The sequence below is a fragment of the Mustelus asterias genome, chromosome 29 (assembly GCF_964213995.1).
Source record: "Mustelus asterias chromosome 29, sMusAst1.hap1.1, whole genome shotgun sequence".
NCBI classification, from domain to species: domain Eukaryota; kingdom Metazoa; phylum Chordata; class Chondrichthyes; order Carcharhiniformes; family Triakidae; genus Mustelus; species Mustelus asterias.
This window is the reverse complement of record NC_135829.1, coordinates 497813-524646: the sequence shown is the minus strand read 5'-3', so window position 1 is coordinate 524646 and position 26834 is coordinate 497813. Positions and strand designations below refer to the sequence as shown.

Here is a 26834-nt window from a genome sequence, read left to right as displayed (position 1 = left end):
CTTGTCAGTAGTCCACTTTTTTATTGGGTTGCATCAGAGTCGTAAAGTCTCATTAAGATGCAGGCATCTTTTAAAGTGAAACTAAAACTAGTTTCCTTAACACGGAACTGCTGAAATATAAAAAGCTTAAACTCATAGCTTTACTTTATTCCTCACAGCCATAAATACAAATATAAATTACTTATTTCCTGAAGGTAGACCAGATAGAGCTGGGATGGCTCACTTACCATGAATGAATTGGATTGCTGACTCCAGTTTGCAAGACTTCCCTGTGAATGACAGCATGTTCCTGATGGCCTCTCCCTTTGCCCAAGTAAATATTGAGGCACTGACCCACTTGCACCCGACACCCCAGTGTAAACATTGATACTTGACTCGCTGTAAAGACTGACCCTCCCATGGAAACAACAGAAACTAGGATTTGATCATTCACTCACTTGAGTCTTGGTCTCATTTGATGTTCCTGTTCAAATAAATTAATTTTTTGGTTGAATATATTGACAATTCATAAGCTTAATGGAAATGTGTGGGTGCTGCAACAGCTTAAAGATCTGCCTGGTGCTCTCATCTCCCTGATCACCAGTCCCTTATAGTGAAGACTGTGATGCATTTTCATATTTTGTGGTAATTTCTCTGTGTCCACGATGACCTTTCTTTTCCGTCCCACAATCCAGCCTTGCTTTGGGCTCTGAGCACTTTTCCCTGTCATGTTGAATAATTAGTCACAATTTTCTGTTCTGGGCCTTTTACCTATCTGTACTTGATTAATGTTTATTTCATGGATAACCTTTCTAGTCGGGGAGTTTCAGTCCCATCAGTCTGAGCTGGTTTGGGTCCCAGATCCTGGAGGTGAGACTCTACTATCTGAGGCTGAGTTAATACCTCTTCCTATTCACTTTCTGTCCAGCTCTGTGTCACTCGCAGGAGTGGCCAATATGCTGAAATAATCAGCGATCCTGAGTGTAACAATGTTTTTGGGTGGAAGGAGGCATCTGGTGAGGAAACATTGTTCAGAGATTATTGATGTCAGTGCAAACATTGGAGAGCTTTAAATGGCAACAGACGGACAGTCAGGATTAGACCAGAGCTTTGAATGATTTATCTCTCAACTGGTCTGCCTCGCAGGCCACCCCTGGGAAAAGGTGACATTGGCCTATTCGCAAGCCTTTGTAAGTATCCCGCTGAACCTAGGTTGAACTTCCTCTTTGTGTTTCTTCATGCCTCCTCCATTCCCCATCCCACTTTTTTAATCCATTTCACACACCTGTTTAACCCTGTGTCTGCACTCTCTCTGAGATTTATAAACCGGCTACAGGAATTTTCCCTCCTTTGCTAAGGCCTTCCGTGCAATCTGCAATGTGCGAGTGCTGCAAGACATGAGATCACATGCCATTTCCCCGTATCAGGCACTTTAGCTGCAGTTTGTTTCCCTTACTGCTTATTTCCAAAACTATTAACTTGTCAAATTTACTGTTCATTTCTGTTACCCACAAGGGCGTTGAAAGCCTGATTAATCTGATTTGTGATCTGTTTGAATGTTTCAGACCTTCATTATTAAAAGAACGCTTGTAAATATAATGGTGTCTGCTAGCCGGAAATGAAGAAAGCGTGGTCTTCATCACTTTTAAACTATGTTTGCATATGCACTAGGAATTCTTCAGACCTATAGAATAAGAATTGGATCGTAGAATTAGACTGGGTCGCTCTTTCTCAGCTGCCACAGATATGATGGGCTAAATGGTCTCCTGTGCTGTAGATTTTCTATGTTTGCATTTCGTCATTGGCACTTTTACAGACTTGATCCAAACATTGACAAAGAGCTGAATTCCAGAAGTGAGGCAAGAGTGACTGCCCCTAAACATCAAGGCAGCATTTGACAAAGTGCGGCATCAAGTAACCGTAGGAAGACTGAAGTCAATGGGAATCCATGAGACCTCTCCACTGGTTTGACATAAGAGCAGATTAAATTGGAGCAGGGGTGGCCTAGTCATCCTCTCAAGTCTGCTTCACTCTTGGTTGACCTGATTGTGGCCTTGACTCCACTTTCCTGCTTGTCCCTCATAACCCTTGATATTTTTGTCAACACAAATCTGTCTAACTTAACCTTGAGTATGTTCAATGACCCTGCCTCCACTCTGTGTGGAAGAGAATTCCAAAGACTAACCGATCTCAGAAGAAATTCCTCATCTCCATCTTATTTTTAAACTCTGCTAGTACTAGATTGTCCTCTTAGCATCTACCCTCTCAAGCCCCTTCAGAATTTAAATGCTTCAATAAGGTCACCTCACACTCTTCTAAACTCTGGTGAGTCAGGGCCGTACATGTTCAAACATTCCTCTTAAGACAAATCCCTTATCACTGGAATCAACTGAATAAATATTCTTTGAACTACTTACAAAGCAAGTACATCCCTACTTAAGTCGGGTGCGCAAATCTGTACAAAATACTCTAGGTCCAGCATTTGCTGCCTATCTCTAATTTCATTTGAACTAAGTGGCTTGCTATGTCATTTCAGGGGGCATTGCTGTGGGTCTGGAATCATATGTTGGTCAGACATGTTAAGGACAGTTACTATTCTTTCCTAAAGGACATTGGTGAACTAAATGGGTGTTTACAAGAATCAGTAGTAATTCCATGACCACCATTAGTCAGACTTGCTTAAATTCCACCAGCTGCTGCTGGGGGATTTGAACTGGTGTCTTCAGAGCATTAGCCTGGACCTCTGGAATACTAGTCCAGTGACATCACCATTATGTCACCTTCTCCCTCAAGTGGTGATGTTGGCTGCTGATTGCACAGTGTTAGTATCATTCACAACTCTTCAGATATTGAAGCAGTCTGTGTCTTTGGCCAGCAAGACTTGGACAACTTTCAAGTTAGGATTAGTAATTAGAAAGTGTCATTTGCACCACACAAATGCCAGCTAATGATCATCTCCGACAAGATAGAATCTAACCATTTCCTCTTGACCTTCAATGGCAATACCATCACAGAATCACCCACCATCAACAACTTCTTCCCTGCTGCCAGCAGACTTTTGAATGGATCCACCATATATTAAGCTAATCTTTCTCTACACCCTAGCTATGACTGTAACTCTGCACTCTCTCCTTTCCTTCTCCCCTATGTACTCTATGAATGGTATGTTTTGATGTATAGCGTGCAAGCAACAATACTTTTCACTGTATCCCAATACATGTGACAATAATAAATCAAACATCACCATCCTGGTGGGTTACCATTGACCAGAAACTAAACTGGACCTGCCATATAATGCAATGACAATAAGGGCTGGTCAGATGCTGGAAATCTGGCATTGAGCACTGATTCCCAACGGCCTGTCCACCACCCACATGGCACAAGTCATGAATGTGATGGCATACTTGTCTTAATTAGTGCAGCTTCAACAACACTCAAGCTCGACACCATGCACTATGCAAAGCCTACTTGACTAAACCTACCCCATTCATCACCTTAAACATTCACTTCCTCCACCACGAGGGCACAGTGACAGCAATGTGTAACATATATACTGATACATTGCAGCAATTACCAATCCTCCTTTAATAACACCTTCCAAACCCACACCTATCGCCTAGAAGGACAAAGGCTGCACAACACCAGCACCCTCAGGTTCCCTCCAAATCACATACCATCTTGACTTGGAACTATATATAGGGGCAGCACAGTGGTTAGCACTGCTGCCTCAGTGCCAGGGACCAGGGTTCAATTCCCGGCATGGGTCACTGTCTGTATGGAATCTGCACCTTCTCCCCGTGTCTATGTGGCTTTCCTCCGGGTGCTCCAGTTTCCTCCCACAGTCTGAAAGATGTGCTGGTTCGGTGGATTGGATATGCTAATTTCTCCCTCAGTGTACCGAACAGGCGTCGGAGTGTGGCAATGAGGGGATTTCAACAGTAACTTCATTGCAGTGTTAATGTAAGCCTTACTTGTGACACTAATAAATAAACTTTAACACCTACTTCCTTGACAAAGCTTGACAAGCACCTTGTTTTATTCCATTAAAAGTTCTATATAAATACAAATTGCTGTAGATTTCCGTGATTAAATCAACAACTTTGTTATTATTACATTACATGGAGCTGATGAAATCAGTATACTGAAGGAGTATGCTGAAGAACTAACAGTGAGTGGAATATACAACCTGTCAAGCGGGAGGGTTTATTGGTTACCAGGAGATTGGTTAACTGCTAACGTCTGCTCCATCTTTAAAATAGACCACCCAATCATTCCCCCCATTATTTTTCCTGCAAATGAGAGAAAAATTTCTCACTGTATCATAGCCTATTGTAGAAAAGAGGAACATCCTGTAAATGTATCAGCCTGGATTCCAGAAAGCACATTCCTGTGAGGAACAACTTGTTAACACTGTGGAAAAGATCATGCATTACCTTGACCAAGATCTGGAGCATAAATTGATATGCAGATACTAGATTTTAATAAAACTTTTGATTCTGTAGCTACCAAAAAGGTCCTGCATAAAATCAGCCAATACCAGGTAAGAGGAAACCTTACTGTGGATAGAAACTGGGCTAGCCAAGAGAAGCAAATGTGTTGTCAATGGAGAAAGCCACATTTAATATCAGCTACACCGTGTGTTCCCCAGAAGACCTTCCTTGGTCCCCTAATGTTCCAGCTGTATATAAATGACATAGGAGGTAGAATCAGTCCCAACATAAAAATCAAATCCTTTGCAGACAACTGTTTCATGTACTGATTCATCCGAGGACAGGAAGATCATGTATTGTTGCAGATGAGCTTAGATGCACTGAGAGGCTGGTTCCACCGGTACTAAATGATTTTCAACTCAAAATGTCACAATGTGCATGCAGACAGCCTGGGACCTTCATATACAGTATGATGGGACTGAGCATACAAGAGTCATAAAGTCATACAGCACAGAATCGGGCCCTTAAGACCACCATGTCCATGCTGGCCATCAAATATCAATCTATACTAATCCCATTTACCAACTCTAGGTCCAGCGCCTACTATGCCTTGGTGATTTAAATCCTTGTCCAGATGCTTCGTAAATGTTGCGAGAGTACCTGCCTCCACCACCCTCTCAGGCAGCGCATTCCAGATTTCCACCACCCTCTGGTGAAAGAAGTTTTCCTCAGATCCCCTCTGACCCCTCAGCTTAAACCTCTGACCTCTGGTCTTATGCACCTCTGTCATGGGGAAAAGATTCTCATGATCTACTCTGTCTATGCCTCTCATATTTTGTATACCTCTATCAGATCCCCCCTCAGCCTCCTCTGCTCCAGGGAAAACAAACCCAGCATATCCCAGTCTCTTCACATAGCTGAAATTTCCACTCCAGGCAATATCCTGGTAAGTTTCCTCTGCACCATCTCCAGTGCAATCAAGTTCTTCCAATAGTGTGGTGACCAGAACTGCACACAATATTCGATCTGTGGCCTAGCCAATGTTTTATAAAGTAATAAGATCTCCCTGCTCATATATTCTGTGCCCCGGTTAATAAAGGCAAGCATTCCGTATGCCTTCTTCACCACACTATCTACCTGTGCTGCCAGCTTCAGGGATCTGTGTACCTGTACACCAAGGCCCCTTTGTTTCTCAATACTCCCGAGAGACCTACCATTCATTGTGTATATCCTACCCTTAATCCTACCCTTATTAAACTTCCTAAAATGCATCACCTAACTCTTATCAGGATTAAATTCCATCTGCCATTGCTCTGCCTAAGTTATCATCTAATCAATATCAGTCTGTAACCTCAGACTATCCTCACTATCAAAAACGATCAATTTTCATCTCTGCAAACTTACTAATTATACCTGCTACATTCACATCCAAGTCATTAATGTATATAAGAAACAGCAAGGGTCCTCGCACCGATCCCTGTGGTACTCCGCTGGTCACAAGCTTCCAATTACAAAAACATCACTTTTTGCCTATATTAAGTCAATTTTGGATCCAATTTGTCAACTTGCCTTCGATTCCATGGGATTTAACCTTTTGGACAAGCCTTCCATGTGGCACCTTCTCAAAGGTCTTACTGAAGTCCATGTAAACGACATCAACTGTGCTACCCTCATCAATATATTTAGTTACCTTTTCAAAAAACTCAATTAAATCAGTTAGACAGAATCTCCCACCAACAAATCCATGCTGACTATCCTTGATCAATCCCTTTCCAAGTGTTGATTAATCCTATCCCTAAGAATTTTTTCCAATTATTTCCCTACCACTGATGTTAGCCTAACTGGCCTGTAATTACCTGGCTTTTCCCTGCTGCCCTTCTTGAATAAAGGTAGTATATTGGCTGTCCTCCAATCATCTGCCACTTCAATTGTGATGTGGAGATGCCGGCGTTGGGGTTACTTCAATTGTGGCCAGCAAAGATTTAAATATCTCTGTCAGGGCTCCTGACAACTCATCCCTTGCCTCCCGTAGCAGCTTGGGATACATCTCATCAGCCCTCGGGAATTTTTGCATCTTATACTCTGAGGGGACTTGACAAGGTGGATGCTGAAAGGATGCTTTCCCTATGGGAAAGACGAGAACGAGGGAACCATTTAAAAATTAAGGGGTCTCCCATTTAAGACTGAGATGAAGCACATTTTCTTTCACTCAGAGGGTCATTAGTCTTTGAAACCCTTCCCCAGAGAACGGTGGAGGCAGGATCATGAATATTTTTAAGGCAGAGGTAGCTAGATTCTTGACTAAGAGATTGTGAAGCTGGATGTTTTTTAAAACATAGTTTTGGGGAATAACTTGTTATTCTTTAAAGAAGGCTGTATGTTAGCGTGTGTTTAAATGACTTATTGTCGTGGAGAATTGAGAGGTGAAAAGAGGATAAGGTGTTAAATACAAGCATTTGTAATGAAACAATGGTCAAGTGGTTTTATAAGTAAACAAGTAAAGGTTAGAAATTTGCATTAGTTTTATTTCAGCTAATATTGCATTAGTTTTTTTCAGCTATTAAATTTCAGAAGGGAATGAAAGGCTTTACAGCTTGAAGAGGTTTAATAAGAAAATAAGAGGTTATTAAATTTTACTTGATCCCAAAAGTGGGGGCAAATTGTGGGACTGGGAAGAAAGATTTTTTTAATGAATATTTTTATTGAGGATTTTTCATTTTACATTTTACCATAAGATGCGACAAATTCCCAAAATCTAGTAGCGTACAGAATGATCATTATTCCACATATACTTACTGAAAAGACCAGCAGATACTCACAAATGGTTCAGATTATCAATCATTACAATCATTGTAGTTGGCATCTCCTTTATTACAGATAATTAAAGGATATCAGAAAGTGGGTAACAGGAAAAAGCCATGGTACATGCTCTCCTCCACAGTGTATATACGGGATCCCTTATGGGATAAAATTCAACTAATCGGGACTTAACTCAGCATTCCAAGACCTCCAAGCAATGCAAGGATATCCTAAAAAAAGGGGAACATCAGGATACCACCATGGTATAATATGTACACCAGTATATATTTCCCCCTGACTGGAAATAAAAAGGACTCAGTCTTTTCCAGGATACACGATCTTTCTGTACCTTCATAGGAGACAAGCAAGGATTCCTGAATCTCAAAATAACAAAAATATGCAAAAAGTGCAACCCAAGCAGAAATAGCTCATCAAACCACTTGAGAGGCATTTAAATTATACATAGAAAAAGGGAAAAAGTAACTGTGTAGGACAAGCATATCAGAACAGTGATGCTGCAGTAATATCCAGTTACTATTTTGAGATGGGACACTCAGGATGGTAGACATCAAACTAGATGGAACGTGCCCTTTTTACTTCTGAAGATTCCTATACTCTTTATATTTCCCTTTTTTTCCTCAGAATGATTTATTCTGCCTCCTATTTTAATATTGTTTACATATAGGCCACCACACCCGTGAATCCTATAATGAATCTTTGCATAGGCTGAGGGAGCTCGGTCTTTTCTCCTTGGAGAGACGTAGGATGAGAGGAGACCTAATAGAGGTATATAAGATGTTGAGAGGCATTGATCGGGTGGACTCTCAGAGGCTTTTTCCCAGGGTGGAAATGGCTGCTACGAGAGGACACAGGTTTAAGGTGCTGGGGGGTAGGTACAGGGGAAATGTTAGGGGGAAGTTTTTCACACACAGGGTGGTGGGCGAGTGGAATCGGCTGCCGTCAGTGGTGGTGGAGGCAAACTCAATAGGGTCTTTTAAGAAACTCGTGGATGAGTACATGGGACTTAATAGGATGGAGGGTTATAGGTCGGCCTAAAAGGTAGGGATATGTTCGGCACAACTTGTGGGGCCAAAGGGCCTGTTTTATGCTGTAGTTTTTCTATGTTTCTATAACAGTGACCCTGGTAAAACATTCCATGTTCTAATAACCATCTGTGTGAAAGAATTTGTTCAAACCTCCTGTTTTGTTCTTCTTTGTCCCTCCCAGTATTAAGTAACCACAGTGGAACCAATTACACTATTTGGCCTCAAAAGCTGTTAATCTTGAAGACTCTTATTAAAAGCGATCAGTTGGGGAGTTTGTCTTGAGATCAGTGCTGGGACTGGCATGATGCTTTGGAGAGGATTATGAAGGATTCTCTTTTTTATTCAAATTTTTATTCCATCCAAAAACAAACAAATTAAAATTGAATCCAATTCATGGTCCCAATAAGAGAGACAAACAAGAGCCAAGCTGACCAGATCATAGAATCCCTACATGCAGAAGAAGGCCATTTGGCCCATTGAGCCTGCACCGACCACAATCCCACCCAGGCCCTAGCCCTGTTCTCCGATGTATCTACCTCGCTAATCCCCTGACACTAAGCAGCAATTTACCATGGCGAATTAACCCAACCCACATGTATTTGGACTGTGGGAGGAAACCAGGTCACCCATTGCACCCTATCTTGGGCTTGATCTGAAGCCTTGTCTGAGCCAAAAGGCTGAAATGGCTTTGAAAAATTGCATCAGATGACCCCTCGGTTAAACCTCATTGGTTACCCTGATCATTGACTCTACCTTAGTCTGGGCGAACCACCTGCCTGACTATTGACTCTACCCTGCCAGGATCAGGAAGGATTCTCAGTGAGTTTCATGTTATTTTTATTTTTTGGGCAAATCAAATAAACCAACTCAAATGAACTCAGGGACAAAGTAAACGGGGCAGCTCCCCAAAAGAAGGGGGGACAGCCTGAACAGAAACAAAGCGCGAAGGAATCTTAAAACATCAAATCAAAATGTGATTATCGGGGTCTATAATGCACCCCAGCCCCTGCGGTGCCCAACGGGTGCGGAAGGCGTCAACTGTGCCCGTGGACAGCGCATGCTCCCTCTCCAGGGACACCTGGCTGCGAACGTAGCTGCGGTAAAGGGCAGACAGGATGGACGACCCGGTCGATCGCCCACTGCCTGAACCTGTTAATGGAATGAGTTTCATATTGCCATGGGGATTTCAGAGTTCTGTATTTCTTTTGATACCAATCAAGTAAACGAACTCAAATTAACTTAGGGACAAAGTAAAAGGGGCAGCTCCCCAAAAGGAAGGGGGGAACAGCCCGAACCAAAAACAAAGTCGAAAGGAAACTTAAAACGTCAAACCAAAAGGTGATTATCGGGGTCGATAATACACCCCAGCCCCTGCGGCGCCCAGCGGTCGCGGAAGGCGTCAACCGCGCCCGTGGACACCGCATGCTCCCTCTCCAGAGACACCTGGCCGCAAATGTAGCCGCGGTAGAGGGGCAGACAGGATGGACGACCCGGTCGATCGCCCACTGCCTGAACCTGTTAATGGAATGAGTTTCATATTGCCATGGGGATTTCAGAGTTCTGTATATTCCACAATGAATTAGTGACAGTGACTACACCTGCTGTTTAATTTACAAGACCTGAATATTGCCCTTTTCGTAGACATTGGAATTTGTTTATAAGGGCTTTGCTATTTCCCCTTTTTATTAAAAAAACATAGTAATCTCTGACAGTAACTGGATGGAGGTTGATTCTCCCCGTTGTCGGGGGGCTGGTTATTGTGGCTCGTCTTCTCCGGGGAAGGAGAAAGTGTGGCTCCTGCCGGCACCGGAAGTGCCTGTTGTCAGGGAGGCGGCGGCGGCGGGAGGGTGGGTTTGTGTTGGACAGAGGGCCGGGACCGAGACCGAGACACCGGGAACCACCGGAGGAAAGGCCGGGGCGTTAGCGACAGCGGGGGCCGGGGAGATGCTGCCCAGCAAATACCGGGCCCGGCTGCTCGGGAACCCGGTGAGTGGCGCGCGGTAACCATGGAAACGGGGCCCGACGCTCACCGAGGGAGCGCCGCAGTGTCGGCGGAGGAGGGGAGGTTGTAACCAGCTTGGAATGGGCTATAAATGTGGCAACTTGGGAAGAAAGATAAAATAATTCAAACTGAGATTGATAGATTTTTATTACGTAAGGGTTAAGGTGATAATTAGAATACAGGACAACCAAGATCTACCTGAAAGACAGCAGTCTTTACAGATTGAATGGCGGCTCCTGTTACATAGCAAATAGGAGAAGGCCATTCAACACTTTGAACCTGCTCTGCCATTCATTATGATCATGGCTGATCATCCACCTCAGTCGCCTGATCTCCCCCCGCCGCCCATCCTTTGATCGCCTTCACCCCAAGTGCTGTATCTAACTGCTTCTTGAAAACAGCAGTTTTCTGCTGGAATTTTACCGTCCCGCCCGCTATGGGTATCGGAGCGGGCGAGGGGCGGACTGTGGAAAGGTCCGTTGACCTCAGGTGGGATTTTACCATTTCGGGACGAGTGAGGCTGTGAAATCCCACCCACAATGTATTGGCCTCAACTACTTTCTGCGGTAGCGAATTTCACAGGTGTGGGTGAAGAAATTTCTCCTCACCTCAGTTCATATATTCCCCTCAAGTGGGCATAAAACATTCCACGGCAATATTTGGTGAAGGTCTGGTTAATATTTATCCTTCAATCAACATCACAAAAACAAATTATCTGGTTATTATCATATTACCATTCATAAGAACATAAGATATCAGAGCAGGCCATTCAGCCCTTTGAGAAGCTCTGCCACTTAATGTGATCATGGCTGATAGAACATAGAAAAAATACAGCACAAACAGGCCCTTCGGCCCACAAGTTGCGCCGGTCACGTCCCTACCTACCTAGGCTTATATATAGGCTTACCTATAACCCTCAATCCTATTAAGTCCCATGTACTCATCCAGAAGTCCCTTAAAAGACCCTATCGAGTTTGCCTCCACCACCACTGACGGCAGCCAATTCCACACGCCCACCACCCTCTGAGTGAAAAACTTACCCCTGACATCTCCTCTGTACCTACTCCCCAGCACCTTAAACCTGTGTCCTCTCGTAGCAGCCATTTCAGCCCTGGGAAAAAGCCTCCGAGAATCCACCCGATCTATACCTCTCAACATCTTGTACACCTCTATCAGGTCACCTCTCATCCTTCGTCTCTCCAAGGAGAAAAGACCGAGCTCCCTCAGCCTATCCTCATAAGGCATGCCAACCAATCCAGGCAACATCCTTGTAAATCTTCTCTGCACCCTTTCAATCATTTCCACATCCCTCCTGTAATGAGGCGACCAGAACTGAGCACAGTACTCCAAGTGGGGTCTGACGAGGGTCTTATAAAGCTGCATCATTATCTCCTGACTCCTAAACTCAATCCCTTGATTGATGAAGGCCAGCACACCATACGCCTTCTTAACCACCTCCTCTACCTGCGAGGCCGATTTAAGAGTCCTATGGACCCGGACCCCAAGGTCCTTCTGATCCTCTACACTGCTAAGAGTCTTACCCTTGATATTATACTCCTTCATCCCATTTGACCTGCCACAATGGACCACTACACATTTATCCGGGTTGAAGTCCATCTGCCACTTCTCCACCCAGTCTTGCATCCTATCTATGTCACGCTGCAGCTTCTGACATCCCTCCAACTTATCCACAACACCACCAACCTTCGTGTCGTCAGCAAACTTACCAACCCATCCCACCACTTCCTCATCCAGGTCATTTATGAAAGTGACAAACAGTAAGGGTCCTAGAACAGATCCCTGGGGCACACCACTGGTGACCGACCTCCATTCAGAAAAAGACCCATCTACAACCACTCTCTGCCTTCTGCAGGCAAGCCAGTTCTGAATCCACAAGGCAACAGCCCCTTGGATCCCATGCCCTCTCACTTTCTCAAGAAGTCTTGCATGGGGGACCTTATTGAACGCCTTGCTGAAGTCCATGCAAACCACATCTACTGCTTTTCCTCCGTCAATGTGTTTAGTCCCATTTTCAAAGAACTCCACCAGGCTCGTAAGGCACGATTTGCCTTTGACAAAGCCTTTTGACTACTTTTGAGCATACTAAACTTCTCTAAATGTTCATAAATCCTGTCCCTCAAGATCTTCTCCATCAACTTACCAACCACTGAGGTTAGACTCACCGGTCGGTAATTTCCTGGACTATCCCTATTCCCTTTCTTGAATATAGGAACCACATCCGCAATCCTCCAATCCTCCGGAACCTCTCCCGTCTCCATCGACGACGCAAAGATCATCGCCAGAGGCTCTGCAATCTCTTCCCTCACCTCCCACAGTAACCTGGGGTACATCCCATCCGGTCCCGGCGACTTATCTATCTTGATGCTATTCAAAATTTCCAACACATCCTCTTTCTTAATGTCCACATACTCAATCTTTTCAGTCCGCCTCAATCCTGTAGTACAACCACCCAGGTCTTTTTCCACCGTGAATACCGAGCTAGAATATTCATTTAGCACCTCTGCTATTTCTTCCGGTTCTGTACAGACTTTCTCACCTTCACCTTTTATAGGTCCTATTCCTTCACATCTCATCCTTTTACTCTTCACATATTTATAGAACGCCTTAGGGTTCTCCTTAATCTTACCTGCCAAGGCCTTCTCGTGACCCTTTCTGGCTCTCCTAATTTCTTTCTTAAGTCCCTTCCTCCAAGTCGTATACTCATCTAGATCCCTATCATCGCCTAGCTCTCTGAACCTTTTGTACACTTTCCTTTTCTTTTTGACTAGGTTCAGAACAAACAAAGAACAATACAGCACAGGAACAGGCCCTTTGGCCCTCCAAGCCCGTGCCGCTCCCTGGTCCAAACTAGACCATTCTTTTGTATCCCTCCATTCCCACTCCGTTCATATGGCCATCTAGATAAGTCTTAAACGTTCCCAGTGTGTCCGCCTCCACCACCTTGCCTGGCAGCGCATTCCAGGCCCCCACCACCCTCTGTGTAAAATATGTCCTTCCGATATCTGTGTTAAACCCACCCCCCCCTTCACCTTGAACCTATGACCCCTCGTGAACGTCACCACCGACCTGGGGAAAAGCTATCCACCGTTCACCCTATCTATGCCTTTCATAATTTTATAACCTCTATTTATACCCTCTACACCTGGTTTGGAGGGTAGGTCTTATGAGGAAAGGTTGAGGGAACTTGGGCTTTTCTCTTTGGAGCGGAGGAGGTTGAGAGGAGACTTGATAGAGGTTTATAAGATGATGAGGGGGATAGATAGAGTGAACGTTCAAAGACTATTTCCTCGGGTGAATGGAGCGGTAACTAGGGGGCATAACTATAGGGTTCATGGTGGGAGATATAGGAAGGATGTCTGAGGTAGGTTCTTTACTCATCGAGAGTGGTTGGGGCGTGGAATGGACTGCCTGCAGGGATAGTGGTGTCAGAAACTTTAGGAACATTTAAGAAGCTATTGGATAGGCTCATGGAGTACTTCGGGATGATAGGGAGGAAATAGCTTGATCTGGGTTTCAGACAAAGCTCGGCACAACATCGTGGGCCGAAGGGACTGTTCTGTGCTGTACGGTTCTATGTTCTATTAAGTCTCCCCTCATCCTCCGTCTTTCCAGGGAGAACAACCCCAGTTTACCCAATCTCTCCTCATAACTAAGCCCCTCCATACCAGGCAACATCCTGGTAAACCTCCTCTGTACTCTCTCCAAAGCCTCCACGTCCTTCTGGTAGTGTGGCGACCAGAACTGGACGCAGTATTCCAAATGCAGCCGAACCAACGTTCTATACATCTGCAACATCAGACCCCAACTTTTATACTCTATGCCCCGTCCTATAAAGGCAAGCATGCCATATGCCTTCTTCACCACCTTCTCCACCTGTGACGTCACCTTCAAGGATCTGTGGACTTGCACACCCAGGTCCCTCTGCGTATCTACACCCTTTATGGTTCTGCCATTTATCGTATAGCTCCTCCCTACATTATTTCTACCAAAATGCATCACTTTGCATTTATCAGGATTGAACTCCATCTGCCATTTCTTTGCCCAAATTTCCAGCCTATCTATATCCTTCTGTAGCCTCTGACAATGCTCCTCACTATCTGCAAGTCCTGCCAATTTTGTGTCGTCCGCAAACTTAATGATCACCCCAGTTACACCTTCTTCCAGATCGTTTATATAAATCACAAACAGCAGAGGTCCCAATACAGAGCCCTGCGGAACACCACTAGTCACAGGCCTCCAGCTGGAAAAAGACCCTTCCACTACCACCCTCTGTCTTCTGTGACCAAGCCAGTTCTCCACCCATTTAGCCACCTCCCCTTTATCCCATGAGATCCAACCTTTTTCACCAGCCTACCATGAGGGACTTTGTCAAACGCTTTACTAAAGTCCATATAGACGACATCCACGGCCCTTCCCTCGTCAACCATTCTAGTCACTTCTTCAAAAAACTTCACCAGGTTAGTGAGGCATGACCTCCCTCTCACAAAACCATGCTGACTATTGTTAATGAGTTTATTCCTTTCTAAATGCGCATACATCCTATCTCCAAGAATCTTCTCCAACAACTTCCCCACCACGGACGTCAAGCTCACCGGCCTATAATTACCCGGGTTATCCTTCCTACCCTTCTTAAATAACGGGACCACATTAGCTATCCTCCAATCCTCTGGGACCTCACCTGTGTCCAGTGAAGAGACAAAGATTTGCGTCAGAGGCCCAGCGATTTCATCTCTCGTCTCCCTGAGCAGCCTTGGATAGATTCCATCAGGCCCTGGGGATTTGTCAGTCTTTATATTCTCTAACAAACCTAACACTTCCTCCCTTGTAATGGAGATTTTCTCCAACGGTTCAACACTCCCCTCCGAGACACTCCCAGTCAACACATCCCTCTCCTTTGTGAATACCGACGCAAAGTATTCATTTAGGATCTCCCCTACTTCTTTGGCTCCAAGCATAATTCCCCACTTTTGTCCCTGAGAGGTCCGATTTTTTCCCTGACAACCCTTCAGCGCAGCTTTCGTGCACCACGGTTCCCGTAACCTACCAACACCTCCGTGTCTCATCGGAACATTGTCATGCAGAACTCCAGACAAAGGTTCTTTCTCAGAATGGCAACCGGTGACAAGTGGTGTCCCGCAGGGTTCAGTGTTGGGGCCACAGCTGTTCTCTTTATATATTAACGATCTAGATGACGGGACTGGGAGCATTCTGGCCAAGTTTGCCGATGATACAAAGATAGGTGGGGGGGCAGGTAGTATTGAGGAGGTGGGGAGGCTGCAGAAAGATTTAGACAGTTTAGGAGAGTGGTCCAAGAAGTGGCTGATGAAATTCAACGTGGGCAAGTGCGAGGTCGTACACTTTGGAAAAAAGAATAGAGGCATGGACTATTTTCTAAACGGTGACAAAATTCATAATGCTAAAGTGCAAAGGGACTTGGGAGTCCTAGTCCAGGATTCTCTAAAGGTAAACTTGCAGGTTGAGTCCGTAATTAAGAAAGCAAATGTAATGTTGTCATTTATCTCAAGAGGCTTGGAATACAAAAGCAGGGATGTACTTCTGAGGCTTTATAAAGCACTGGTTAGGCCCCATTTGGAGTACTGTGAGCAATTTTGGGCCCCACACCTCAGGAAGGACATACTGGCACTGGAGCGGGTCCAGCGGAGATTCACACGGATGATCCCAGGAATGGTAGGCCTGACATACGATGAACGTCTGAGGATCGTGGGATTATATTCATTGGAGTTTAGGAGGTTGAGGGGAGATCTGATAGAAACTTACAAGATAATGAACGGCTTAGATAGGATGGACGTAGGGAAGTTGTTTCCATTAACAGGGGAGACTAGGACGCGGGGGCACAGCCTTAGAATAAAAGGGAGTCACTTTAGAACAGAGATGAGGAGAAATTTCTTCAGCCAGAGAGTGGTGGGTCTGTGGAATTCATTGCCACAGAGGGCTGTGGAGGCCGAGACGTTGAGCGTCTTCAAGACAGAAATTGATAAATTCTTGATTTCTCGAGGAATTAAGGGCTATGGGGAGAGAGCGGGTAAATGGAGTTGAAATCAACCATGATTGAATGGTGGAGTGGACTCGATGGGCCGAATGGCCTTACTTCCGCTCCTATGTCTTATGGTCTTATGGTCTTAACACTCCTTGAAAATCTGCCACCTTACTTCGGTACTTTTCCTCGAGAATGCCTCCTTCCAATTTATGCCTCTAATCTCCTGCCTGATGGCTTCATATTTCCCCTTATTCCAGATAAACACTTTCCTAGCTTGCCTGTTTCTATCTCTTTCCAATGCTAGCGTAAAGGAGATAGAGTTATGATCACTATCCCCAAGATGCTCCCCCACTGAGAGATCTGACACCTGTCCAGGCTCATTTGCCAATACCAGATCGAGTACAGCCTTTCCTCTTGTAGGCTTATCCACATGCTGTGTCAGGAAACCCTCCTGAACACACCTAACAAACTCCTCCCCATCCAAACCCCTTACCCTAGGGATATTCCAATCGATGTTTGGGAAATTAAAGTCTCCCATCAAGACAACCCTGTTATTCCTACATCTCTCCAGGATCTGTTTCCCTATCTGCTTCTCAACATCCCTGTTACTATTGGGCGGCCAGTAGAAAACACCCAGCAAAGTTATCGACCCCTTCCCGCTCCGAACTTCCACCCACAGAGACTCCGTAGACAATCCCTCCATGGATTCCACCTTCTCTACAGCTGTGACACGATCCCTGATCAGCAGTGCTACTCTCTCTCTCTCTCTCTCTCTCTCTCTCTCCCCCCCCCCCGCCCCCCCTCTGTCATTTCTGAAACATCTGAAGCCCGGCACCTGAAGTATCCAGTCCTATCCCTGTCCCCAAGTCTCCGTAATGGCCACCACATCACACTTCCAAGCATCGATCCACACTCTAAGCTCATCCATTTTATTCACTACACTCCTGGCGTTAAAATAGACACATCTCAAACCTTTGGTCTGAGCTCTCCCCTTCTCCATCACCCGTCTATTCTCCATCTTACACTGTGTACAATCCTTCTCCATTTGTGGGCTAACCTCCTCGCTCTCAGTTCCCTCACCATTGTCCCCTCGTCAGTTGGATAAAGTATTGAGGGGTGCTAGCATCTGTGAAGGCAACAGTGTAAGTCAGCAGCTTTGGGGAAGGAAGAGAGGAGAAGCGAAATGTTCAGTTAAGCTTTTATATATTAGGAAGTGGAGCAGTGTGACTTTTAGCATAATCACATCACACTACGTAGCAATGATTTTTTTTGATGAGACTTAGCAAAGTCTTATTTTATTTCCTCGGCTTGGACTGTACACTAATCACTTCTTTTCACACTGCCCTTCATTATGACATTCCATTTGATGTATTTACTGTAATTCCATTGTTTTGCTTGCAGATAAATACTTGTAGCCTTCAGTTAACCGTGCAAGCTTCAACTGTCGGGGATCGATTATCTCAAAAGCAGCAGGTAAATAGATGTTTGTCAATGAGTGACCAATATGTTACAGAGATTACATTGAGGAACCTTGAGTTGTTTGGTATTGTTAATACACCCATAGAATTCGATCCATTCGATCCAAACTGACAATCAAGTGGCTACAAATATTGTTAATATACATTTCTTTTGCCTTTGTGACCATTCTATGTTGAGATAATTAGAAAGTCCCCATTATCACTAGTCTATAGTTTTTGCATCTCCCTGTAATTTCCTTGTAAATTTGATCCTCAGTATCTTTTCCACTAATTTATGGCCTATAGAATACACCCAGTAGTGCAATGGTTTCTCCATTGTTTCTTCGCTAGAAACAGGGCGGCACAGTGGTTAGCACTGCTGCTTCACAGTGCCAGGGACCTGGGTTCGATTTCTGGCTTGGGTCATTGTATGTGCAGAGTTTGTATGTTCTCCTTGTGTCTGCTGGGTTTCCTTTGGGTGCTCTGGTTTCCTTCCACCGTCCAAAGATGTGCAGGTTAGGTGGATTGGCCATGCTAAATTGCCCTTTAGTCTCCCAAGATATGTAGGTTAGGTGGAATAACCATAGTAAATGTGTGGGGTTATAGGGATAAGGTAGGGGTTAGGGCCTGGGTAAGATACTTTGTCAGAGAATCGGTACTGACTTGATGGGCCGAATAGTTTCCTTCTGCAAAGTGGGAATTCTGTGATAAATAGATTCTATTCTTGACCACTCTAGAACATCCTCTTTCCACCATTGTAATATTCCAAATCATTATTGTGCAACTTTCTTGTTTTTTTCCTTCCCTATTTTTCCTGAACATCATATAGCCAGGAATATTTCATAACTAGTCCTGCCTTTTTTTCAGTCAGTTATTGCCACAACCTCATTGCTTGGCTATCTGCACCAACAGATCACCAACTCTGTGTATTCACACACATACATTGTAAACCTAAATTAGATCTTATTGCATTTTCTCTGGCTCTGATATCAGTTAATGCTTATTAATAATTTTGTTGTTTGTTAATACAGAGTATTCCTGAAAAAAGAGACATACTGTCAAAGCTTTTTTCTTGTATTTCTCAGATCTCAAAGGGAACAATATACTCATGCCGTACGAGTTGTTCCTTTTGGGATTTGTTATTCTTGCCAGTTTGTCCTGATCAGTGCAAGATAAAAAACTTCAACAGGATGTATTTCTTTCAATAATGCCATTTATTTAGTGCTGTCGGTCTCTCCTATATAATCTATATAAATGATCTGCAAGCAGGAACAGAGTGTAACATAGCAAAATTTGCGGATGATACTAAAATAGGTGGGAAAGCAGGCAGTGAAGAGGATATGAAGATTTTACCGACATAGATATAGATAGAACAAAGAACAAAAAACAAAGAACAGTACAGCACAGGAAACAGGCCCTTCGGCCCTCCAAGCCTGTGCCGCTCCTTGGTCCAACTAGACAAATCGTTTGTATCCCTCCATTCCCAGGCTGCTCATGTGACTATCCATAAGACCATAAGACCATAAGACATAGGAGCGGAAGTAAGGCCATTCGGCCCATCGAGTCCACTCCACCATTCAATCATGGTTGATTTCAACTCCATTTACCCGCTCTCTCCCCATAGCCCTTAATTCCTCGAGAAATCAAGAATTTATCAATTTCTGTCTTGAAGACGCTCAACGTCTCGGCCTCCACAGCCCTCTGTGGCAATGAATTCCACAGACCCACCACTCTCTGGCTGAAGAAATTTCTCCTCATCTCTGTTCTAAAGTGACTCCCTTTTATTCTAAGGCTGTGCCCCCGCGTCCTAGTCTCCCCTGTTAATGGAAACAACTTCCCTACGTCCATCCTATCTAAGCCGTTCATTATCTTGTAAGTTTCTATCAGATCTCCCCTCAACCTCCTAAACTCCAATGAATATAATCCCACGATCCTCAGACGTTCATCGTATGTCAGGCCTACCATTCCTGGGATCATCCGTGTGAATCTCCGCTGGACCCGCTCCAGTGCCAGTATGTCCTTCCTGAGGTGTGGGGCCCAAAATTGCTCACAGTACTCCAAATGGGGCCTAACCAGTGCTTTATAAAGCCTCAGAAGTACATCCCTGCTTTTGTATTCCAAGCCTCTTGAGATAAATGACAACATTACATTTGCTTTCTTAATTACGGACTCAACCTGCAAGTTTACCTTTAGAGAATCCTGGACTAGGACTCCCAAGTCCCTTTGCACTTTAGCATTATGAATTTTGTCACCGTTTAGAAAATAGTCCATGCCTCTATTCTTTTTTCCAAAGTGTACGACCTCGCACTTGCCCACGTTGAATTTCATCAGCCACTTCTTGGACCACTCTCCTAAACTGTCTAAATCTTTCTGCAGCCTCCCCACCTCCTCAATACTACCTGCCCCTCCACCTATCTTTGTATCATCGGCAAACTTGGCCAGAATGCTCCCAGTCCCGTCATCTAGATCGTTAATATATAAAGAGAACAGCTGTGGCCCCAACACTGAACCCTGCGGGACACCACTTGTCACCGGTTGCCATTCTGAGAAAGAACCTTTTATCCCAACTCTCTGCCTTCTGTCTGACAGCCAATCGTCAATCCATGTTAGTACCTTGCCTCGAATACCATGGGCCCTCATTTTACTCAGCAGTCTCCCGTGAGGCACCTTGTCAAAGGCCTTTTGGAAGTCAAGATAGATAACATCCATTGGCTCTCCTTGGTCTAACCTATTTGTTATCTCTTCAAAGAACTCTAACAGGTTTGTCAGGCACGACCTCCCCTTACTAAATCCATGCTGACTTGTCTTAATCCGACCCTGCACTTCCAAGAATTTAGAAATCTCATCCTTAACGATGGATTCTAGAATTTTGCCAACAACTGAGGTTAGGCTAATTGGCCTATAATTTTCCATCTTTTTTCTTGTTCCCTTCTTGAACAGTGGGGTTACAACAGCGATTTTCCAATCCTCTGGGACTTTCCCTGACTCCAGTGACTTTTGAAAGATCATAACTAACGCCTCCACTATTTCTTCAGCTATCTCCTTTAGAACTCTAGGATGTAGCCCATCTGGGCCCGGAGATTTATCAATTTTCAGACCTTTTAGTTTCTCTAGCACTTTCTCCTTTGTGATGGCAACCATATTCAACTCTGCCCCCTGACTTTCCTGAATTGTTGGGATATTACTCATGTCTTCTACTGTGAAGACTGACGCAAAGTACTTATTAAGTTCCTCAGCTATTTCCTTGTCTCCCATCACTAGATTACCAGCGTCATTTTGGAGCGGCCCAATGTCTACTTTTGCCTCCCGTTTGTTTTTAATGTATTTAAAGAAACTTTTACTATCATTCCTAATGTTACTGGCTAGCCTACCTTCATATTTGATCCTCTCCTTCCTTATTTCTCTCTTTGTTATCCTCTGTTTGTTTTTATAGCCTTCCCAATCTTCTGACTTCCCACTACTCTTTGCCACATTATAGGCTCTCTCTTTTGCCTTGATGCATTCCCTGACTTCCTTTGTCAGCCATGGCTGCCTAATCCCCCCTCTGATAACCTTTCTTTTGTTTGGGATGAACCTCTGCACTGTGTCCTCAATTACTCCCAGAAACTCCTGCCATTGCTGTTCTACTGTCTTTCCCACTAGGCTCTGCTTCCAGTCGATTTTTGTCAGTTCCTCCCTCATGCGCCTGTAATTACCTTTATTTAACTGTAGAACCTTCACATCTGATTCTGCCTTCCTTCTTTCAAATTGCAGACTGAATTCTACCATATTATGATCACTGCTTCCTAAGTGTTCCCTTACTTTAAGATCTTTTATCACGTCTGGCTCATTACATAACACTAAGTCCAGAATAGCCTGTTCCCTCGTGGGCTCCATCACAAGCTGTTCCAAAAAGCCATCCTGTAAACATTCAATGAATTCCCTTTCTTTGGGTCCACTGGCAACATTATTTACCCAGTCCACCTGCATATTGAAATCCCCCATGATCACTGTGACCTTGCCTTTCTGACATGCCCTTTCTATTTCGTGGTGCATTTTGTGCCCCTGGTCCTGACCACTGTCAGGAGGCCTGTACATAACTCCCATTATGGTTTTTTTGCCTTTGTGGTTCCTCAACTCTACCCACACAGACTCCACATCGTCTGACCCTATGTCGTTTAGTGCTATTGATTTAATTTCATTTCTAATTAACAAGGCAACCCCGCCCCCTCTACCCACCCCTCTGTCTTTTCGATAGGTTGTGAATCCCTGGATGTTTAACTGCCAGTCCTGAACCCCCTGCAACCACGTCTCTGTGATGCCTACCACATCATACCTGCCAGTCACAATCTGGGCCACAAGCTCATCTATCTTGTTCCGGACACTGCGGGCATTTAAATATAGCACCTTTAATTCCCTATTGACCGTCCCTTTTTGTTTTCGTAGTGTGGTGGACCTTGGTTTACTGAGCCTTTCCAGACACTGTGTCATATTTTGTGAGATGGGGACTATCGTAACCTCTCCTGAGTGCTGTCTTTTCGTGATTTTTTGTAATCCTAAGCAGCTACGCTTCCCACTGATTCCTTCACCTCTTGGTTCCCTGACTTTCCAGGTAAGTCTTAAACGATGTCAGCGTGCCTGCCTCCACCACCCTACTTGGCAGCGCATTCCAGGCCCCCACCACCCTCTGTGTAAAAAACATCCCTCTGATATCTGAGTTATACTTCGCCCCTCTCACCTTGAGCCCGTGACCCCTCGTGAACGTCACTTCTGATCTGGGAAAAAGCTTCCCACTGTTCACCCTATCTATCCCCTTCATAATCTTGTACACCTCTATTAGATCTCCCCTCATTCTCTGTCTTTCCAGGGAATACAACCCCAGTTTACCCAATCTCTCCTCATAGCTAAGACCCTCCATACCAGGCAACATCCTGGTAAACCTTCTCTGCACTCTCTCTAATGCCTCCACGTCCTTCTGGTAGTGCGGCGACCAGAACTGGACGCAGTACTCCAAATGTGGCCTAACCAGCGTTCTATACAGCTGCATCATCAGACTCCAGCTTTTATACTCTATACCCCATCCTATAAAGGCAAGCATACCATATGCCTTCTTCACCACCTTCTCCACCTGTGTTGCCACCTTCAAGGATTTGTGGACTTGCACACCTAGGTCCCTCTGTGTTTCTATACTCCTGATGACTCTGCCATTTATTGTATAACTCCTCCCTACATTATTTCTTCCAAAATGCATCACTTTGCATTTATCCAGATTAAACTCCATCTGCCACCTCTCTGTCCAATTTTCCAGCCTATCTATATCCTGCTGTATTGCCCGACAATGCTCTTCGCTATCCGCAATTCCAGCAGATAGGCTAGGAGAATGGGCCAAAATTTGGCAGGTGGAGTTTAATGTGGATAAGTGTGAGCTTATTCATTTTGGCAGAAAAAATAGAAAGGCAAATGATGACCTAAATGGAAAGCAGATTCAAAATGTGTCCAGGCTGAGGGATCTGGCTGTCTGTGTTCATGAATTGCAGAAAGTCGGTATGCAGGTACAGCATGTCATAAAAAAGACTAATGGGATGTTTTCATTTATTGCAAAGGGACTGGAGTATAAAAGTAATGTTGTTGCAATTGTATAGGGTGTTGGTGATACCACATCTGGAGTATTGTGTTTATTTATTACTCACAAGTAAGGCTTACATTAACATTGCAATGAAATTACTGTGAAATTCCCCTTGTCACCATACTCTGGTGCCTGTTTGGGTCAATGCACCAACCAGCACGTCGTTTGGACTGTGGGAGGAAACTGGAGCACCTGGAGGAAACCCACGCAGACACAGGGAGAATGTGCAAACTCCACACAGACAGTGAGCCAAACCGGGAATTGAACCCGGGTCCCTGGCACTGTCAGTCAGCAGTGCTAACCACTGTGCCACCCTGCTGCCCGTCTCCTCAGTCTCCTTATTTGAGGAAGGATGTGATCGCATTGTCGGCAGTTCAGAGGAGGTTCACTGGATTAATTCCAGGGATGAAAGGGTTGATGTATGAGGGGAGATTAAACAGTTTGGGCTTGTACTCGCTGGAGTTTGGAAGGATTAGCAGGGATCTGATTGATGTGTATACAATTCTGAAAGGGATTGATAAAGTAAATGTAGACCAAATGTTTCCTCTTATGGGGCAGTCTAGAACAAGAGGTCACAGGTATAGGTTGAGAGGCAGTAGGTTTAAAACTGAGATGAGGAGGAACTACTTCTTGCAGAGGGTGGTTAATTTGTGTTATTTGCTGCACCATTGCAATTGTATGGGGTGTTGGTGAGATCACATCTGGAGTATTGTGTCTAGTTTTAAAATTAATTTATTAGTCACAAGTAAGGCTTACATTAACACTGCAATGAAATTACTGTGAAATTCCCCTAGTCGCCACACTCTGGCGCCTGTTCGGGTTAATTGTTGAATGGTTTCAAAAAGGAGATAGATATATTTCTAATTAAAAAGAAGGTATAAGAGGATATGGGCAACGGTGGGGAGGTGGATTTGAGTCCAGGGAGAGATCTGTCATGATCTGATTGAATGGCGGAGCAGGCTCAAAGGCCTGAATTTGCCTACCCCTGCTCCAAATTCCTCTGTTTCTCCTAATTCTTTGTGCACCTTGTTTTTTTTCTCACTACCATTACCTCCTGGTTCCCATATCCTCAAATTAGTTTATATCCTGCGCAATAGCTCTGGCAAACTGCCTTGCATGGGCAATGGTCCTGGCTGTGTTCAGGTACAGCCCACCTGGCCTGTACAGATCCCGTCTGTCCTAGAACTGGTTCCAGGAATCTAAACCCCTCCTCCTCCACCTCGCCATGCATTCATCAACTATATCCTCTGACTGTTATACTCACTACCGAGCAGCAGTAATCTGCAGATTATTACTTTTGGGGTCCTACTGGCTAGTTTATTTTCTAGTTCCTTGTAATTTGCCTGCAGGACTTCATCTCCATTTCAACCTATGTTCTTGGTACCAATATTGACCATACCCTTTGGTTGCCCATCCTTCCCCCTTAGTACTCTGCAGTCACTCAGTGACATCTTTGATCCTGGCACCAGGGAGGCAGCATACAATCCTGGTTCCAGTCTGTAGCTGCAGAATTGTCTGTTTGCTCCCCTAATTATAGAACTTCCTCTTAACATTGCTTTCCCAAATTTCCTCCTGCCCCTTACAACTGAGCCTGCCATGGACTTGAGACTGGCCGTGCTTCCCACAGAAACAATATGTCTCAGTAATCAGAACTGAGTACTGGTTGGAGAGTGAGATGCACATGGGGTCTCCTGCACTTGTGCCTTATCCTCCTTGATTGACTGTTTACGCATTCCCTATCTATCCGCATAATCTTAATCTATGCCGTGTCACATCCAGAAATATACCATCCACAAAATTCTCAACCACAAGGTACATCAAAGTGATGCCAGTTACTGCTCAAGCTTGGAAACTCAGAGCTCGGAGCTCAAGCTGCTCTGGCTGATGATGCTTCCTGCACATGTGCTTCTTCAGGAAATAAGAAGTCTTCTGGAGTTGCAAAGTGGAACAGGGTGAGCATTTCATGAAAATAAAATGCCCTGCTGTGCCTCTTGACTTAACAGAAATAAACTTGACTTAATTAAGTACAGACTCACCTACTCACTAATCAGCCACTGTCCTTTGCTGACGTCATTTTATTGTAATAGGACGTTAACTGAAATGTTTTACTTAACTCTTGTTATCTCTATATTTCAGATTTTATTTTACACACTGGAATCTTTTCTTGATTGCATGATAATTGATGACCTGAGTTGGAATGTTCCATATCTCTCTGGAACAAATGGGTTGACTTCAACCTTGTGAAAATCTAGTCATTTTCATTTTAATATTTTACGATTGTTTTGCAATTACATTCAGTGTTCAGGACTGTGAAAGAAATTCAAAATTCAGTGTCTAAAGCTCCATTTATCCGATTCCGCAAAAAGGTTAATTACTTTTTTTTGCAGGTAGACTGTAGATTGAACAAGGAACTACTTCCTTCACATAATAAGCTTTTAAATGTGGATGGTGACAAGAATTTCCTTTGCAAACCAGGTAAGATATCTCAGCCAGCTTTTATTTGTATGCAGCTCCTCCGATTGTGAGTTTGGGCTTATGAATAACTGTTGTAGCTTTTTCAGTGGTGAAATGGTCATGGTGGCGATTCAGAAAACAGTGTTCACTAGCATGGTACAGCGTTAAAGGCACAACCTATACAACATAAAAGAGGGTGCAGGACATGGCCTGCAATTAGCACGGGAGAGATAGTTGAAATTGCTAGAACCTGGCAGCAGGGCAGTCACACTTGAGAAAGATGGGTCAGCATCCAGTTAACATGCTTGTTAGGTCTGTATTCACTGGAGTTTAGAAGAATGAGAGGGGATTTCATTGAAACATATAAAATTCTGACCGAACTGGGCAGACTGGATAGAAGGATGTTGTTTCCTCTGGCTGGGCACGTTCTAGAACAAGTGGTTACAGTTTCAATACAGGGTCAGCCATTTAGGACTGAGATGAGGAGAAGCTTCTTTGCTCAGAGGATGGTGAACTTGTGAAATTCTCTATCACAGAAGGTTGTGGAGGCCAAGTCTCTTGAGTATATTTAAGAAGGAAATAGATTTCTAGACTCTAAAAGTGTCAGAGGGAATGAGAGTATGACGTTGAGATAGAGGATCAGCCATGATCACGTTGAAGATGGTGCCATCTTGAAAGGCTGAATGACCTACTCCTACTCCTATCTTCTATCTTTCTATGCTTTATCAGGCCCAGAACATTATTTTTCCATCTGAAATGCTCATGTTTCTCTAGATCACTGATCTGCAATGTTCTGGCATTTTCCACATATTTTTTAAATTTTCTAGCTTTTATGGTTTTGTAAATATCTAGATTAGCATGAAAGTAACGTGTCCATCGCTCATCCACATAATTTGACTGATTTTACTAATGCATATCTTGATGATAGATATCGTTTGGTTTCTAATAAAATTCAGGCCAGCCATTCAGTTCCACACGTGGCGTAATGTTATTCTTTGCTATGTCATGGAGGTGACCTCATGTGCTGATGACTGAAATGGTGT

At 44.2% G+C, this 26834-nt stretch overlaps 1 protein-coding gene across 4 annotated transcripts in view; it reads left to right on the top strand.

The window, feature by feature from the left end:
* Nucleotides 1-10122: 10122 nt before the first annotated feature.
* lrrc49 (leucine rich repeat containing 49) overlaps nt 10123-26834 on the top strand; it is a 240418-nt gene continuing 223706 nt past the window's right edge. For all 4 annotated transcript variants that reach the window (XM_078199863.1, XM_078199861.1, XM_078199862.1 and 1 more), the window contains exons 1-3: nt 10123-10240; nt 17677-17748; nt 25725-25812. In XM_078199863.1, coding sequence (XP_078055989.1) covers nt 10199-10240; nt 17677-17748; nt 25725-25812 — 202 coding nt within the window. In that variant the 5' untranslated portion in view covers nt 10123-10198. The remainder of the gene's footprint in view (nt 10241-17676; nt 17749-25724; nt 25813-26834) is intronic.